Below are 12,844 nucleotides of genomic sequence, written 5' to 3' on the forward strand. Positions count from 1 at the left end.
TTGTTTTGGAAGGGTTTGATAGAATAGTAATTATTTCTTCATTAAATATTTCGTAGAATTCATTAGTGAAGTCATCTTGGCCTGAAGTTTTTAGTGGGGAGGCTTCTTACATTTATATACAGATTAGCACTACTAAGTAATCTAGAAATACTAATTAAATGTCTTTAATGGACAAAGGATTTTTCAGATGATCTATTTCTTCTTGAGTGAGCCTGGTTCATTGGTATCTTTCAGTAACTTTTGTCCTCCAATTTTCCACTTACTGGGGAAGAATTGTTTGAAATAACCAAACATTATCCATTATATGTTTCAAAGATAACTAGCACTATATCTTTTCCTTGCTCATATTTATATTAAGTGATTTCTGTCTTTTTTTCTGATGTGATTACAGGTTATCCTCAATTGCAATAATTATTTCAAGGTATCTGTTTTCAGGGTGGGGGAGTTCATAGATTTTCTTGAAAAAAAAAGTTTATGAAAGTGTTTCTTAATACACTGGACATCAAGCAGTCACCTATGAGAGAGGGCAAACAAATCACGTGAGCCACATGACTGTCCAAGGATAGTATGAAAAGAAAGTCCCAAGCAGGAAGCAAGGATGGTGAGTCCAGGAAGACCCCCAAACAGCACCCTGAGTTAAGGAGAGAGAGCTTGGACTCTGGAGTCCATAGACCACAGTACAGGAGAGGGAAAACTTCATAGACATATGGAGGGTTGTCCTCAAGTACTGAGCTGAGTACAAATCTGTATATGCATGTAGGGAACCAAGAGAGGCTGTATACAGAAAAACCTGAAAGGATTAAATGGAATAATTTCCAATTCTTAAAGCATCAAGTAGAGAATATAGAATGGTTGTGTCTCAGAAGTGAGAGGGAAAAATCAGCCTTAAGATGAATACTGTAACAGTTCCATCTAAAAATGTTTAGATTCAAGACCCTAAAAAATCACATTGCTTCCAAGGAACTTAACCATGTAACAGAAAAAAATATCAAGAATATTTATAAAAATACAAAACTTTTCAGTATCCCAAAAAGGCAAAATTCAGTGCCCAATAAAAATTACACCATGTTAACAGTGTCAGACAAGGTAGATTTTAAAGCAAAAGATATTACTTAAGACAAAGAGGTCTACTAATTATATGGAAATACACTACAAAATGGTTATTCACCTTGTAAAAAGCTCAAAATACACAAAGCAAAAACTGATAGAACTACAGAGCAAATCTACTTTTATATTCAAAGATATCAACAGTCTTCTTCAAATAATTGATAGACCCTCCCCAAATCTATAAGGATACAGAAAACTTAGACATCTTGACTTAGTCGATATCTGCAGAATCCTCCACCAAACAAGAATACAATATACATTCATTTCAAATAAATATGAAATACAAGATAGCCCATATTCTGAGCTATAAAGCAAGTCTCGATAAATGCAAATAATTTGAGTCATAAAGTATGTACTCTGATTGCAATGGAATTCAATTAGAAATCAATTACCAGAAAGGAAAATCCCTAAATATATGGAAATAACACTTCTACAAAGAGCCATGTGTCAAAGAAGAAATTTAAAAGGAAACTGGAAAAGATTTTAAACTTAATTAAAATGAAAACACAACATATCAAGTTTTGTGGGAGGCAATTAAAGCAGTTCTTATAGGGACAACTTTTGGAATTAATCACCTATATTAGGAAAAAAAACCAAAGATTTCAAATGAAGGATCTCAGCTCCCATGTCAAAAAAAAAGCAAAAGAGAAATTAAATCCAATAAAAACCAGAAAACAGAAAAAAATAAGTGAAACTAAGTGCTTTAAGAAGATCAATAAAAGTAATAAACCTCTGATAAAAAAAACACTGAACAAGGATAAAAGAGAAACATAGACATTACCATGGCATCACTACAGATTCTACAGGTACTAAAATAAGTCTGAAAAATTATAGACTAGTTAAAATTAACAAACTCCTTGAAGGACAACCACCACCAAAGCTTACTCTAGGGGAAAACAAAAACAAACCCAAAACTTCTATGGATCTATATCCACTATGGAAATTGAATTTGTAGTTAGAAACTTTCCCATAAAATAAACTCCAGGCCCAAATACTTCACTGGTAAAGTCTACCAAACAATTAAAAAAAAAAAGACCAATTCTCAAACTCTTTCAGAAAATTGAAGAGCACAAAATACTTAACCAACTTATAATGCTGTAAATCCAGCATTATATCGATACCAACTGAACCCTGGCATTAAAGAAAATAAGAGACTGGCATCCTTCATGAATATAGACGCAAAAATCTTCTTTAAAAATAGCAAATAGTCATGTGCCACATAACATTTCTATTAACAACTCACCACATATATGGTAGTAGTCCTACATATAATGGAGCTGAAGAATTCCTATCCCCTAGTGATATTGTAGGCATTGTAATGTCATAGCACAATGCATTAGTCACGTTTGTGGCAATGTTGGTGTAAACAAACCTACTACACTGCCACTCATATAAAAGTAGAGCACATACAATTATGTATAGTACATAATATTTGGTAATAAACATCTATGTTAGTGGTTTATATATTTACTATATATTTAAGGCCCACTATCTGAGGAGGACCTTTGTCTAGGCTATTGCTGCAACTAAGGAAGACACTGATGTAATTCTGGATTACATCTGTGACTGCATCAAGAACCTTGCTCAGGCAAAGTTCGAACCTTGTCACCACAGAGAGTTATGAACGGCATCTGGAAGACACTCAAGAAGTTCGTCCATGACTTCAAAGGATTTGCCAAGGGTGAGGAGTTTGCAAAAACTAACAAGGTTGTGGATGAGATGCAACTAATGGATGAGGGTGACATTAGGGACCCCTTAGAGGTGGTCCCTGAGAGACTACTGAGGTGGAACTGGAACATGACAGCATAATTAGCTAAAGAGGCAAGAGGAAAATAAACTGTAGGAGAAAAAAAACCCCCCAAAAAAATCAGCAGAGGGTTTAGCAGAAACTTTTGCAGACCTCAACAAGCTCCTTAAAAAGTTTGAAAATACGGACCCCAACACCAAAAGGTTTTCACTAAGAGAGAGATATTCATGGTGTATTATATGCTTACAGCAAATCTATGATGAAGTAAATCCAGCAAACCACCACAAATGTATTTCTGAAAAGAGGAACACCTCAAGAAGAGCCTCAGGCAAAGTCCTTCATGAGGTGTTTCAGATGAAAGCACTGTTATCACAGACAACAGCTCCACACGTCGTTGCCCCCCGAAGACCTTCCCATGGGACAAGATGTGAAGGTGGAAGTCAGTGATGTTGATCAACCTGACCCTATGTAGGCGTAGGCTAATATGTGTGTTTGTGTCTCAGTTTTTAACAAAAAAGTTGAAAAAGTAAATGTCTTAATAGAAAAAAGCATATAGAACATGGATATAAAGAAAATATTTTTGTACAGTTTATACAGTATTTGTCTTAAGCTATGCATTATGACTTGATAAGTTTTGAAATTAAGTTTAAACAGTAAAAGTTACATTAAGCTAAGATTAATTTATTGATTAGAGTAAAAATAAATTTAGTGTAGCCTGAGTGTAGTGTTTGTAAAGTCTACAATAGCATGATGTCCTAGGCTGTCACATCCACTCACCACTCATGACTCACCCAGAGCAACTTCTAGTCCTGCAAGCTCTGCTACAGGTGTGCAACTGTTTTCCACTTTTATACCTTATTTTTACCATACCTTTTCTATGTTGAGAGACACAAATATTATTCAGTACACGTTACATATTCAGTACTGTAACATGCTGTACAGAGCAATAGGCTGTACCATACAGCCCAGGTGCGCAGAAGGCTAGACCATCTAGGTTTGTGTAAGTGCACCATCATGTTACAGTGACAAACTCACCTAATGACTCATTTCTCAGAACATTATCCCTGTCATTTAGAGGTGCGTGACTGTAAAATTCAATAGAACAGAAAAAGAATTCATTATGACCAAATGGTGTTTGCCTCAGAAATGCAAGGTTAGTTTAACTTGAAAATCAATGTAATTCATCATTAAAAGACTAAAAAGGTTAAGAAAAATAAAACAACTATGATTGTGCTCACCAATGTCCAAGAAATACCCTCACAAATCCCCACCTCCTTGTATTCTCACTGTTGTAGGGTCCCCTTCCACCTTGTACAAGGATTAGTCCGTGTTAGCCATAGAATGTGTCATAAACAATGGTATACTACTTCCAGGTTACCGTTAAAATGGATACTGTGGTTTCAATCTTTTGTGACTACTTATGGATCACTTGCATTGGAACTATTTCTCTAAAATGAAATACTTTCAGCAAAAGTATGGATGAAAAGGGATGAACTTCTGACACAGAAAACATCGATGAATCACACAAGAATTGTGCAAAGAAGCCAGATACACAAGAGCAAGTATTAAATTATTCCATATATACATATATATGAGGTCAGACAGTTAAGTGAGTGAACTTGTTGCAACGATGTTGCTAACCTTTTTTGATATCAGAGGAATTATTCATTAGGAATTTGTAACAATTGGACAATTAACCTAGTTTACTATTTAGAAGTGCTGAAAAAGCTGCATGAAAAAGCAAAGACGAAAACGACCTGAACTTTTCATTAACAATTCATGGCTCTTGTACCACGACAATGCACCAGCTCACACGGCACTGTAGCTCACACGGCACTGTCTGTGAGGGAGTTTTTAGCCAGTAAACAAATAACTATCTTGGAACACCCTCCCCACTCACCTGATCTGGCCCCCAATGACTTCTTTCTTTACCTGAAGATAAAGAAAATATTAGAAGGAAGACATTTTGATGACATTCAGGACATCAAGGGTAATACAACAGCTCTGACAGCCATTCCAGAAAAAAAGAGTTCCAAAATTGCTTTGAAGGGTGAACTAGGCATGGCATCGGTGCATAGCTTCTTAAGGGGAGTACATCGAAGGTGACTGTAGTGATATTCAGCAATGAAGGATGTAGCACTTTTTCTAGGATGAGTTCACAAACTTAATTGTCCAACCTCGTAACTCTAGGACATGCAAACAAATCTAGTAACAGCAAGATGAGTGGTTGGTGGGAACAGGTGAGGGGGAGAGGGATTAGAAAAGGAATCAGGAAAGTTGGTTTCACAGGTGCAAACATGTATTGAAACATCAAACTGTGTACTATAAATATGTGCAGTTTATTGCAGAAAATATTTGGATTGATTGCTGACCATGGCCATGAGACACAAATATGGGAGCTCTAGAATTTCTGTAAGCCCTCATACCAAAGCCAGAGTAATGGAAATGTGGACACACCTTCAGAAGTCACATTTCCTATAGTTTGCTGCAGTCTCCACTTCCCTGTTAATCAGTCTGTACCAATTATGATTCCTACCTGGTCCTTTTAGGGGACAGTGACATCTGCCAACTGAATAATAGCTTTCAGTGATGTTGGCAGGTCTCAGGGGGTCAAATTCTCCTCAACAGGGCTCGGAAATATAAAATACCCCTTGGGAACAAGGGACCCAGTTCATGCTGTGCCAACATACCAGAAGTCGTCACAAATGACCACTGCTCAGGATCCCATAAATAATCTGGGCATACAAGCCGCAGATTAGCCTGCACAGGTCAGTATTGTCTCCTAAGAGGCACTGAGCACAAATGCAAGTTAGGCTGAAACTAGAGTGAGAGCTGTATCGTTTCCTTGAAAATAAGACCTAGCCGGACCATCAGCTCTAATGCCTCTTTTGGAGCAAAAATTAATATAAGACCCGGTCTTATATTATAGTTAAATAAGACCTGGTTTTATATTAATTTTTGCTCCAAAAGACGCATTAGAACTGATGGTCCGGCTAGGTCTTATTTTCGGGGAAACACGGTAGTTTGTTTGCAGTTCTGCTTAAATGACTGAGAAATAAGCTGGAGCTCTCAGAAAAACTATCCCTTCATGCTGGCAGAGCCCTTTTCTGTTCTCATCCCAACTCACAAAATGAACAGAACCTCCCAAGATTAAAGGTAGTTTAAAAACTAAGGTATTTGTTTCAAAACCAGAATGTTAAGGCTGGCAATTCCCAAGTTAGGTGACTTGGAGGCTGGACAAATCCATCACAAGTGCCATGTGAGACCAACAAAGTCCATGGAAACTGGAAACCTTCTTTACAAGCGACCAGCAAAACAAAGCTTGCATCCTTCTGGTCCAAACTGGGGCATGTGTACCCTTAAACCATCTGGAAGTGGGGAAGGAAGGAGTGAGGATCTTCAATGGGCTCAGAATGCTGAGGACTCCCTCTGGGGAAGGAAGAAACAGCAGAGGTCTTCTTGTCAAAGTATGTTGGGTGACTTATGCACAATGTGGGATCCTGCCATTACACAGATGGATGGCTTCAGAGACACTGGCAGTGACAGAACTCTGGCAAAAGTCCTGGGCAGGTGACAAAGTACAACGCTGCTCCAGAAAGCTTCCCATGTAGCTGGCCCTCAGAAGAATCTCCCGTGGTTGGGCGTCCAAATAGATGAGGTTCAACTTCGGGCTGATGGTTACTCTTGAAGCTGACTCAAAGCTTCTCTCTGGCATCACTCATTGTGGTGAACAAGGAGACGGCATATTCTCCACTATCCTAAGGCCTTTCTCATGTGAACTTTCCAGTGTCGGATAAGGGAAGCTCTCTGCCTGAAGGCCTTCCCACACTCGCTGCATTTGTATGGCCTTTCTCCAGTGTGGATTCTGTGGTGCTGGACAAGCACATGTTTGTGGCTAAAGGCTTTCCCACACTCGCTGCACACATAGGGCTTTTCACCATTGTGAACCCTCTGGTGTGCAATAAGGTCAGAGCTTTGGCTAAAGAACTTCCCACATGCAATGCACTCATAAGGCCTTGCCCCAGTGTGAACGCTCCAATGTTTAATGAGTCTGTATTTGTGACCAAAGTATTTCCCACATTCGCTGCACTCAAAAGGCCTCTCTCCGGTGTGAATACTCTCATGCTGAACAAGTGTGGATTTGTGGCTGTAGGCTTTCCCACATTCACTGCATTTGTAAGGCCTTGCTCCCGTGTGGACTCTCTGGTGTACTATAAGGTTGGAGCTGTGATTAAAAACTTTCCCACATATGTTGCACTCATAGGGCATTTCTCCAGTGTGGATTCTCTGGTGCTGAGCAAGTATGGGCTTGCGGCTGAAGGATTTTCCACACTCGCTGCACTCATACGGCCGCTCTCCTGTGTGCACTCTCTGGTGCTGGATAAGTGAGTCTTTGCGGTTGAAGGCCTTCCCACACTCACTGCACTTGTAATGCCTCTGTCCACTGTGAAGAGCCTCCACACACTTGGTGTCACTGTGTGGCTTCCACTTACTGTGAGGGGCCTGGTGCTGGAAAACGCTTGTGCTAGTTGGGAAGTACTTACAACCTTCCGCAGTCCTAATGGGCATTTCCAATGGTTGGACAGGGCAGCTGTTCACAAGACAGTCCTGGCCCTCGTCCCCTGTGAAGGGTTTCTCTCCATCATGCTGCTTCTGGTGGTGAAGGTTTGCATTGAGCCAGACCTGTTTCCCACATCCCTCACATGTGTATGGTTTCTGCCCAGGGTGTGTTTCTTGGTGCTCAGCCAAGTACAAAATATCTTTTAAGACCAAGCCACATGTCTCACAGAGATGGGCTTTCTGGGTAGAAGGGCCTGACTTGGGAGTCCTGACCTGTGACACTCCTTTTATAGAAACCCACTGCTCAAAAGGTATCTCCTCATTCTCCATTCCATGCCAGCAACCTAAAAGCAGACAAATGCTAGTGAAGCACAAATTGACATTGGTGGGAGATGGCAGTCTCATTGCAAATGTGTGTCTAACAGAACTAAATGCAAGATCATAGGAATGTTGCCAAGACAAGAGGCCCAAGCTCAAGTTGAGTAAAGGGCTGCTATACAGCAGGTGGCATCTAAAGGTCACAGAAGGGAATGGCTTTGACTGAGCGAGAACACAAATGTGGGGTACAGCCCAGTAAAGCCGGGTTTCTAATGAAGTAAACCACAAATGAATTTCATCAAGGCCTTGGCTGCTGACAATTGTGCAGATGGGTGTGTCCCCTGAAGAGGAACAACTGAATCGCTGGTACTTAAGGGCTATTTGGAGTCCATGCACATCTCTTGACACATTAAGTATATGCCAACAGTGGAACACTGCAGAAGCAGGGGAGAGGAACAGGTGAGATGTAGAGGTAGAGGTGGGGAACAGCCAGAGGCCAAAGATCAGAGCATAAAAAACAAGTGTGTGAATGGGAAAGTAAAGACAGAAATGAAGTGTGGCCAGTGGCCTTGGCACTAAAACAACTTGGGGCACAGAGGTTAGAGAATGATTGGGACTCAACCCCGACATGACACCTTTCCCTGGCTCCCACTCACCAGGGACACACCCACCCTGAGCTTCTCTAGTCATGGCTGGAATCACGTCCACCCAGTCAGGTACCCAGGGTTTGCCATCCAGCTCCAGGGGGGCAACCCCATGGGACATGGAAGATGCATATCCTATGGAAAAGACAGGACAGGTGAATGGACAGCACTGGTCTGGGTGCCCAGCCCTCAAAGAAGAGAACTAAATGTTATAAAAAGTACAGTGGTGCCAGCAAGTAGTGACCACACTCGTCCCTGCAATTTCCAACACAAGCAGGACATCAGAAATGTCAACTAGAGGAAGGGGACAGAAACTGGGGCACAGGGGTGCCATGGGTCTGGACAGAGGCACTCAGTCAGGGTGAGGACAAGCTGCATGTGATCCACTCAGTGTCTATAAGATTCCTCACTCCTGGGTCCATCCATGCAAACTTTTGGGGCAGCAGGTGTTGGGACTACTCAGGAGTCAGAGGTGGCAGTGCACACAGCTCACGCCTGGCATCCACAGCACCTACTCCAGGAACTGGTGAGGGAGGTAGAGCTCATGGCTCTGAGGAAGAAGGGCAAGGTTGCCCCTGGGAAACAGGGAGGGGCAGAGCTCAGTCCAGGACACTGAGGTGGGTGTGAGTCTTACCCAGTGAGGCTGTAAGTGCAAAGTTCTCCAGCATCACATCACGGTACAGGAGCCTCTGGGTATCCTCAAGGAGCCTCCATTCCTCCTGGGAGAAGTACACGGCCACGTCCTCAAAGGTCACCTGCCCCTGCCACAGTGGGGAGAGCTGAGTCCGTGAGCAGTCTCTCTCCCAAGGACACCCATCCATGTCCCCACAGGCCTCCCTCCTTCATTCCTTCCTAACTGAACTCAGAGAAAATACCAGGACCAGGTGCCACAGGGTCTGCTCTCTCGTGGTCCTTTGATTTCTGTGTCCAACCACCACAACAATAAACAGGCAGGTAGGCAAGAAGACACCACCTAAGCTCTGGGCCTGGCATGTAGGGCCACACCTCACCTCCTTCCTGGCAGCCAGTTTTCCTGGCGTTGCTAAGATCATGCTTACTGGACAACCAAAGTTGAGCTCAGCTTTCTCCCATAAGCCCCCGATACCAGGGCCCCGGGGCCATCAGTTCAAACTCCTTCCCACATGCACATCACTCTTTTGGATCACTCTCTGTCTCACTACTCTGGCCCCCACCCAGTCGTTGGCCTCCACCATCACCTTCCTGGCTCACTAGTTGCACCACCATTGTGACCTATAGATTTTCCCTCCTACTAAATGCCATCCTCTACTGTTGGACATCTGCATAATGAACCCTGTCACAGAACTTCAGTCCTGTGTCCAGCAGCTCACTCGACACCTCCACACAGTGTTCTCTGGAACTTCTCAGACTCTTCATGTGGTAACAAATAAACTCCTGATATCCAGTTACTTCTACTGCTGACTTGCCCACCTAGCTGATGGATCTTCTACCCTGGTGTAAAACCCTGGGGTTATCTCTTTCTCTCACATCAGAAACTCTGATCCAATCACTTCTCCCACCTACGCAGCCACCCCTCTGGCTCACCCAATATTACCACTCACCTAGAATATGAAAGCAACCTCCTCCCTGGTCTCCACTGTAACTCCCTCAATCCTCACCACAGTCTGTTCTCCACTTGGCATCCAGCGGGAGCCTATAAAATCTGGGATCAGATTACCTCCCTCCTCTGGCCCACACCTGCTACACCACCCTCAGAACAGATGCCTACCTCATCAGTTGGGCATTTCAGGCCTGACTTCTGCTCAATTCCTACCAGACATGGTAGAGACCTGCAGTTTTGTGAAAACTCACATCTCAGTCTCAACTCCAAGTATCTGCACATGTCGGTTCCTGTGCCTGGAACAACCTTCCACACCTTATTCCAATGGTTACCAGAAGGGGGAACCCTTCCATATAACCCCTGGCTGGGACTCAGAACCCTGGGTTTGAGGTTTCTCCAGGGTCTTTAGACTCAAGAGCTGAGACAATACAAGTAAAGTATTCTATGACACCACAATCGTGGAGACCATGTGGGTGGGGTTGGGATGGGATATTTGCGAGCACGGACACCTTCCCTTCACCTGTACAGAGTCCATGATTACTTCTGAGTTCATGGGAGCCTGTGGGAAGAGGGAAACTGTGAGACAAGAAACCACCAGGGAGCCTCAAGGGCTCATGCTTGTCTCCTACTCTTGCTGACACAAAAGACCTGGGGGCTGGTCTACTTTCTGTGCCTCAGTCCTCAGGGCCACCTAACGGCTGTGGTACCTTGGACTAGGTCTCGATCTTCCTGTGCCTCATTTTCCTCACCACCAGCCTACCCTCACTCTAAGTCTGTTCTCCCGAGCAGTCTATGGAATTAAAACGCGCCTTTCCTTTGTTCAGAACCTTCTATGGTTCCAATTACCCTCAGAATGAAGGCACAGCTAACATTCTAGGCGTTATTCCTCACACACTCTGAACCTGTCAGACACCAAGGCCCCAGGTTTCCCAAATGCTCCGGCTGTGTCGGAGCCTCCAAGCCTTTCCACATGCCGGCCCCTCTACCTGTAGTCCTTCCACATCCCATAATATTGCCTGTCAGAAATGGGACCCGAATGTCCGGACACGGGCCTGGGCGGCTCTCATTCGAGGCTTCAGGATTCAGAGATGGAGGTCGGGGGAGGACCCGGGGGCACAGCACCCACCTGCGCCGCGTCCATCAGTGCGGCCTCCGCCACCCGAACCTGTGAACTAGGGAAGGCGGGAGTGGGGGGTGAGGGGAAGGGAGGAGAGAGGATAATTGGCGGGAGAACAGTGCGAGGAGCCGAGATACGGCGGCCGGGTCACCCAAGTGGCACCACAGCAGATCCTCAGGCCCGCCTTTGTTCAGGGGAGAACAGCCTCTTCTCGCGCTCCCCTCTTGTGTCAACTCTGGTATGACACTGCGTCCGGGAGACCGATGTGGTGGATTAATCCACAAAGCAAACAAAATGTCCGCCCAAGAAGGAAATAGGAAGTCCCACCCTTGACCTTTTCTGCACAACCCGTAACACCCCTTTCCTGCGCTATCATTGGCCCAGCGCCTCCGAGACCCCTGGGTAACGTAGTTTCCACAGCAACGATGTAGCCGTGCCTCCATAGCTACCTCCAGGGTTTCTTGAGGACTGGGCGGAGCTTCGCTTTCTCTTAAATGAGCTGCACCTATATTTCTGGTGAGTGTAACCCAGGGGTGTCTAAACTTTTTTCAATGTTTTTTACCAACGGCCACATGCGGTAAAATACACAAATAGCCGGGCCACTCACTCGAGGTGAAGTACGTATTGCCTCACCTGGTTTATTTAAGTAAACTAAATATATTTTTGGAATTTGCTACGGTCCAATTAAAAATGGATTGCGGGCCGCAGCTGGCCCGCGGGCCACAGTTTTGACACCCCTGGTAGCCTGTAACTTATCACAGAAAGACTTAGAAACATATTGTTTCAGGCTTCTTTATGCAAATAATGCTCACCCAAAAATCAAATGGGTGACACCGTATACTAATGTCACTCAGACCTCTATAGCTGGAATTTAATAAATATTATGTTGTTATCAAATAAACACATGTAGCCCCAAGCTCTAGAGTTAGTGTTGTGAGCCTCACCATTTTCAGTCAGGAACAAGAGCAAAGTTCAGCCTTGAACTCCATGACGTGGAACATGGAGTGGGGAATGTTGAGCGCAGCTGAAGCTCATGGACAATGCTTGTGTCTGGTTATCTCAGAAAGCATTTCTGCTTGTGTAATCAGTAATAGTGTCAAACCCAGTGAATAACACTTTTTTTTACAAGATAATATGCAATCCATTTAGGTATCTTACAAATATCTGATAAGAAAGGCAATTCACCAAATGACATTTGACAATTAGGTGGGCAACAATTTTTGTGAAGAAATAACCACCAAGCTAATTTTTAAAAATTTATCGGGGTGACAATGGTTAGTAAAATTACATAGATTTCAAATGTACATTTATAATACATAATCTATATATCACATTGTGTGCTCACCACCCAGAGTAAGTTCTCCTTCCATCACCATATATTTGACCCTGTTTACCGTCTTCAACCATCTGCCTGCCCCCAAACTAAATTTCTATACACTGTAAAAATGTCTTTTAAGAAATTCTGATGTAAGACTATTTGAAGCCCAAATTGGTAAATGTAATGGAAAACAAACCCACAGGAAATAAAAGTCTAAATATAATATTCAATTCCAAAGAAGGCTGAACCCAGATGAAAGGTCTTCAACGAGAGAAGAAATGAGGATTGAGGGTGGTGCACCTTTTGATTAAAATAACTGTTCATTAGCTTTACAAGACGTGAATATATCTCCTTATGGAGTTAAAATGGTGGAATTCCCATGCATAACCTCACAACATATACATTGAGGGGAGGCTAATTGCTTAATGCACTAAATTCCTTATATGTCCCTGTA

General features: G+C 43.2%; 1 protein-coding gene across 7 annotated transcripts; it reads right to left on the reverse strand.

Moving 5' to 3' along the window:
* Positions 1-5,821: 5,821 nt before the first annotated feature.
* Positions 5,822-11,383, reverse strand: ZNF772 (zinc finger protein 772). Of its 7 annotated transcripts, XM_033127698.1 has the most exons (5): positions 11,082-11,383; positions 10,124-10,514; positions 9,957-10,048; positions 9,011-9,137; positions 5,822-8,511 (listed from the first exon to the last, which is right to left on the reverse strand). In XM_033127698.1, exons 4-5 carry the CDS (start codon positions 9,042-9,044, stop codon positions 6,608-6,610), a joined length of 1,938 nt encoding a protein of 645 aa, XP_032983589.1. In that variant the 5' UTR covers positions 9,045-9,137; positions 9,957-10,048; positions 10,124-10,514; positions 11,082-11,383; the 3' UTR covers positions 5,822-6,607. The 7 variants fall into 7 exon arrangements, with proteins under 7 accessions (XP_032983589.1, XP_032983593.1, XP_032983591.1 ...); XM_033127702.1 differs by lacking the exons at positions 9,957-10,048; positions 10,124-10,514 and having other exon boundaries at positions 5,822-7,758; positions 8,404-8,511; XM_033127700.1 differs by lacking the exons at positions 9,957-10,048; positions 10,124-10,514 and having other exon boundaries at positions 5,822-7,758; positions 8,389-8,511.
* Between the last annotated feature and the right edge of the window lie 1,461 nt (positions 11,384-12,844).

This window comes from Rhinolophus ferrumequinum, chromosome 15 (genome assembly GCF_004115265.2).
Source record: "Rhinolophus ferrumequinum isolate MPI-CBG mRhiFer1 chromosome 15, mRhiFer1_v1.p, whole genome shotgun sequence".
Taxonomy (NCBI): domain Eukaryota; kingdom Metazoa; phylum Chordata; class Mammalia; order Chiroptera; family Rhinolophidae; genus Rhinolophus; species Rhinolophus ferrumequinum.